Genomic DNA, 6000 nt, shown 5'->3' on the forward strand with positions numbered 1-6000 from the left:
TTTCTTTTCTGAAAAATCACCAATTTTTCTCCAACCCATATAAAGGACAACCCAAATGAAAAAGGTGTGTGTGTGTGTGTGCGTGTGTGTGAGAGACAAACCACAGAGAAAGGTGCTAGTTTCTGTGTTCGGGAATTCCCTCAAGTAAAACCACCCTCCGAGTCTATGCGATGCTGTTTAATTTCCTTCTCCTTGCAGCTGGTCTTATGACCCATTTCTGCAAAAATGTTTAGCCTGAGATTTCATTTTTTACTGTGCTATTCGTTCCCTGGACATGGAAAGATGGGCATTCTGTGTGACTTGAGCACAACAAAGGACTTTCCCTTTCTTTTAGCGAGGTGTCTGAAGCCACTCTCATCCCACTTACCACAGTATGAAATGAGAAAGTGCTTCCTGGAGGGAGAAAGATAGTAACCACTCTCCTCAGTGTGGTTTTTGTCAGACAGATGTCTGCAACAGCCCTGGGAGACACTTTGTCTAATGCTTTAATAATGAACCCTCTTAAAGGGACTTAACACTTGGCAATGCCTTCTCTTAGGTTGCTAATTTGCGCCCTGTTATGTCGCTCTGTAAGAGCATGGCACATTCAGACTTTGACATCACTTAGAAATGACCTTAGACATTAGGTCTTTTTTTTTTTTTTTTAATTAAAAATGATTCAAACCTAAGAATTTGGTTCTTCTCATCTCCTCTTTGGGGAAAATAACTTTTCTTCTTCCTTGCTAGCATCTACCCAGTTTTTTCCTATTGCTGCAGCAAACGGATTACAGAGTTGAAGTCCAGACATATTCTTTTTATTCTTTTAGGGCTGATGTAGACATGGTACCTAATGACAAGCTAAATGGTGCCTTTGTTTCCACTGGGCCCTCAATGGAAGACACACCAAGAGATAACTGAAGGAGTCTTCCTTCTTTCCTTAGTCTGTTTGCTACTAAGTTGTCTATTTGCCTTTCCAAGTCTTTGGTGTAGACTCAGTGGTCTCTCTGACTGTCAATGAGCTCTTTTTATGTGTTTCTTTGTTTGTGCCTTCTTGTTACTTCTACCTCTTCAGTTTCCATTAGTAAAGCCAACCATGAGGACATCCTGCCAAGTTATCTACCCCAGCCCAGCCAACTCATTGCGGTTCTCACAAATGTTAGGAAAGTCCTCACTGGGCTAGGAAAGGATCCCAGAACTCGTAGAGAAAATGGACTATTAAATCCTGGCATTATCTTCCTACTATTAGAGATCTGTCTTTGTAATCAATTAGGAAATTGCTTCTCCACCAATCTGCCTCCCATGTTCAGGTGTTATTACTTTCCCTTCCTCTATTCTTTACCTGAAACATTGCTGTCCTAGAAATCGAACTCCTGTGTTTGAACACCGTTTTGAACAAGTGTTTCTGCATCTTTTTTTTTTTTAAAGATTTTATTTATTTATCTGACAGAGAGAGATCACAAGCAGGCAGAGAGGCAGGCAGAGAGAGAGGAGGAAGCAGGCTCCCCGCTGAGCAGAGAGCCCGATGCGGGGCTCGATCCCAGGACCCTGAGATCATGACCTGAGCCGAAGGCAGCGGCTTAACCCACTGAGCCACCCAGGTGCCCCCAAGTGTTTCTGCATCTTTTCCGAACATACTTCAGTATCGCTGACCTCTGTTATTAAGGGTGTAGGATTGCAGGATAAATGAGTATTTGTTCAATGAACGAGAGGGATGTGGCTTAATCATGTATAGGAGAATTATAAGTTTTCTGAGGATTTAACTGGGTAAATCATATAGTAAATGACAATGGTATGGGAATGCATCTAGCATTGTTTGCTAACTGGCCTCTACGAAGACTTCGCAACGTTTCTCTTCCGGCATCTCTCACAAAACACCAACTAGTTCACAGAGCAGGAAGGCAGGATGGCAAAGTGGTTCAGAGAATGGGCTCTGGCCTGGATAGCCTGAGCCTGACTTTCAGCTCTAGCATTTACTATCTGCATCACTATGGGCAAGTTGCTTGATCTCTCCATGCTCACTATTCTCATCTATAAAATAAAGACCATACTAATCATACCCCCCTGCTCACTCACAGACTTGTTTGAGGATTGAGTAAGCTAATACAGGTAAAACACCTAGAAAGTGGTTGGAATAATACTATATAAACATTTGCTATTATTATGTGGCAGCTACTGTTTGGCTTGATGACTATCATTCAACCATTTAATATTTATCCTTCAACCATTAACCATTTAACTTCCAAGACAATGACACGGGGCTGAAATACTTTCCCCAGGAATGTGCTTAAATCTGGGAATCTGGGGCGCCTGGATGGCTCAGTCGGTTAAGCATCTGCCTTTGGCTTAGGTCATGATCCCAGGGTCCTGGGATAGGGCCTTGAGTCTGGGCTTTCTGCTCAGTGGGGAGCCTGCTTCTCCCTCTGCTCCTCTCCCCGCTTGTGCGCTCTCTCTCTCTCTCAAATAAATACACAAAATCTTAAAATAAAATAATACAAAACAAAACCCACAACAAACCTGGGAACCTACTAAAGCAAGCCATTGCTTTCCTGAGTCAATCAGGACCTTTTCACTTTGAACATCTCCAAAATTAGTTCAACGGTCCTTAATCACCAACAATTACTAAAAGGAGCCGAAGAAGCTGAAATGGAATATATCTAAAGTCTTGTGACAAACTATTCTTCTGTTCTCTTCCTGTTTGTCTACAATTTAGGAATCCTAATTTTTGGGATAAAGTTCTACTTATTTTTACATGCTACGAAACTTTCTTAGTTTTTATTGTCATTACCTCTTTATATTTGATGGAGATCTTGGCAAACTCCAAGGTAGAGATTAAAACTGTACACAATACCCCTTTCCCCTTTTGGGCTACATAGTAGAAATTTATGTTAGATAGGTTTTACAACAATGGCATTGGCTTATGTATTTACCAGCCTAAGGATTTCCATATTGGTTCAGTCAAAGAGTCCAAGTAAGTTGTTTCTTCAGCTCTATCTTAGGATCAATGCTACCCATAAGCAATAAGCGTTAATTTCAGATATCAGTAAGTCAAACAGAACAATGTTTTATTAGTACAGACTGCTGTCAACAATGCTACATTTGTAAGAGGCTGAAAAGTCAGAAAAGGGATGGCTATTTATGGCAAGATATGAATGAAAACGATCTGTGTCAACATTTTTCTCAATTTACTTTTTCCAGTCACTGGATGGGGGAGTGCAAACACGGAATAGACTCAGCCTCTACCTCTAGGCACAATACTCAGCTTCAAGTCAGCACCAGTTAGAAGAGAATTACTGTTAGGAACCCGTACCTCATTTTGGGTGTACTAATTGTATAAATTAGTTTAAAACTAATTTTAAACTAATGAAACTAATGTGAAATTAAACTAAACTAATGTGAAAGTGACATAGTAGAATGATTATATTGTGGCCAAATCTCGCATGCCTGCTTGTTTTGTTATTTAACTGCTCTAATGATTAAATTATCACTCTTCCATCCTTACACGAGATGGGAAAACATTTGTTTCTCTTCTCCACACAATCAATTGATTTGCATAATGCCTAATGATGCTTCTTTCAGATTCCCATGTGTTCACCATACATTGCTCCAAACATGCCAACAGACTGTCCTTTAATGGGAGAAAAAAAGTCTTCCAGTTCAGACGCAAGCCTGGACTATTATTTTGAATAGCTACAATCAGTCCATCTGATAATATGCTCAGGTAGCCTGACGCCCCAGAGAAACGAGATCCTTTTCTTTTTTTTTCTTGGTTGTTATCAAATAACTTACCCACAATGACTGCAGTGACAGTGAGCAGCACAAAAGCATTCCGAAATAGGTAACTTTTAACATCTTCCTTTGTGATGTTCTGCACTTTCCTTTTGGCCAAGAGTGTGCGCTTACGAACCCCTCGCTGGAAGCTCTCCATTCTGCCTCCCAGCCTGGGCTCCTCTCCATTGCTTTTAGTCATATTTTACTTCTCTAGGAGAGTCTCTTCTTTGCACTTCAGTGTCTCGGAATCACACCCGGAAAGCCAGACCTCTTTGGTGTTAAGAACACAACTAGAACCGGGAGAGAAGAGACAAGAGTTACAGCCTGCCGGGTGAGAAATCAGTGCGGCCCCACACAGGGCAAGCTGTTGGTACACTGCATCATCTAAGAGGAATCAAAGGCTAGAGAGAGCCACAATGCCAGGTTGCAGGCCTGGGATATGCATATTTTACTGGACCACGTGTGAGAAATGTGTGTAAGTTCAGAATATACAAGCAATTAAACAACAAAAAAAAGAAGATAGGAGAATTGTGTGTTCTATTAAAAAAAAAAAATCTGCCTCTTCCCATTCCAAGGAGGCTATAAAAGGGTTCATCAGAGCCCTGAGTGTGACTGAGCAGTCCCCATCCCCTCATCTCCCCCCAAACTAGTCAAGTGCTTTTTGCACAATGTTCACCCTCAATAAATGTTTAATTGAATTGAACGCACAGGAAGCACTCAATAATTACTTAATGGTTTGTGTCCTGTACGTGGTGAAGGCACAACCAGGTCAATAAAATGAATTAAGATCTTGATATTTCACCGTCAGAGCTTTCTGCTATATATAATAAAGTAACAATTTTCCTCATTAAGGAAAAAACAGAATATATGCACAGGCCTTCAGAAATATATTTGACAATTTTACAAGTCATTTTAAAATTTTTTTCCCTGAAATGAGCAAAGATCACGGAGCCCGTCTATGCATGATCTGAAATCGTCATTCATTTTCATTTTTATTACAAGCAGAAAGTAGTATCTGTCTTTGTGGCAATCATATCTGGAGTCTCTTGAGGAAACCATCAGCGACTTCTGGGTATTTCAAAATTTAGGATTTCTACAACAGAGGAGATGAATCCAATTTTCATTCCAAACATTACAGCATGTGGTTTCTAGTTTCTTTAAAGTGCTCCTAGGTTATTCAAATATATCTAAGTCCATCTCTCCTGGGTGGAAATCAGTTGTTTTGAAGAAATCAAAGGATTCCTCCCGTTTCCCAAGATTTGTGATCCGTAATATTTCCCGTGATCAATCCGAGTAAAAATCAGTGGTGCCTGTGGACGTGTGTCTAAGGCAACGCCAGCAGCCAGCGTGTGGGGCTGTGGGGGAGGTCACTGGGAAGCTCTAGCAGACTCCTCCGAAGCCTTTGGCAAATCCAAGTGTGGAAAAAAAGACTCGCCTGAACAGTTCTGACATTTTAATAAAATTGCAGGTTGGGGTCAGTGATCATACGACCCGCAGCTTGCTTGAGATTTCACAGCAGATTAGAAGTTTAGGGAGAAGGGAAGGAGGGGTGGCCAGATTTTTTTTTTTTTCCTCTTTTCACTCATCTCTGGTTCCCTTTCCAGTCATTTTTGAAGCAGACCAGCTCAGCCTTGATTTTTTTTTTTTTTTTCCTAGCTCTGGAACCACAATCTACCCCCAATCCGGCCCGAATGACTCAACCTCAAATTCGGAGCGGACACGGCACAGACACCACGCGCTCCTTACATTAAAGGACCAACGTGGACTTTATCTACCAAAATGGCTAGTTGCTGACTCTCGCTACTCCGCCTGCGAAAGGAAATGCACTGGCGGGGAAGGGCAGCGAGGAGTGAAGCCCCGCAGGAACACGGGACGTCAGACTTACCTTTCCTGGTTTTGTAACGCGGAAGGGACCGCGGGCGGCAGTGACACGGTGGATTCCGCAGCGGGTCCCGCGGAGCAGCGAGCGCCGGGAGCAGGGCAGACACGCGCTCTGGGACTGCGAGTTACTACCAGCGCAACTTAAGAAAAGGGGAGGAGTCTGCGCCCGGGAGAGGGGGAGTGGGGAAAAATGAAAACACCGCTGCGAAGGAGGGGAGCAAACCCGAGGTTTCTGGAATATTGATTAATTTTGGCTCACCAGAGGCATGCTTGCTGGCTTTGTTTTGCTTCTTAGACCACTTCACGCTTTGTCAGTTCACTTTCATTAGGAATGCAAAACCGGGAAGAATTGCAAAATAAAGCTCACACACG

At 42.3% G+C, this 6000-nt stretch overlaps 1 protein-coding gene across 3 annotated transcripts in view; it reads right to left on the minus strand.

Moving 5' to 3' along the window:
- LOC111140916 (solute carrier family 1 member 3) overlaps window positions 1-5730 on the minus strand; it is a 77216-nt gene extending 71486 nt beyond the window's left edge. For 2 of the 3 annotated variants that reach the window (XM_022493176.1, XM_022493177.1), the window contains exon 1: window positions 3766-3946. In XM_022493176.1, the coding sequence (XP_022348884.1) occupies window positions 3766-3946 (181 nt within the window). Of the gene's footprint in view, window positions 1-3765; window positions 4038-5632 lie in introns of those variants that run through there. The other variant, XM_022493175.1, reaches the window with a different exon arrangement.
- Window positions 5731-6000: the final 270 nt, after the last annotated feature.

The sequence above is a fragment of the Enhydra lutris genome, unplaced genomic scaffold (genome assembly GCF_002288905.1).
Source record: "Enhydra lutris kenyoni isolate GAN:26980312 unplaced genomic scaffold, ASM228890v2 scaffoldscaffold5, whole genome shotgun sequence".
NCBI lineage: Eukaryota > Metazoa > Chordata > Mammalia > Carnivora > Mustelidae > Enhydra > Enhydra lutris.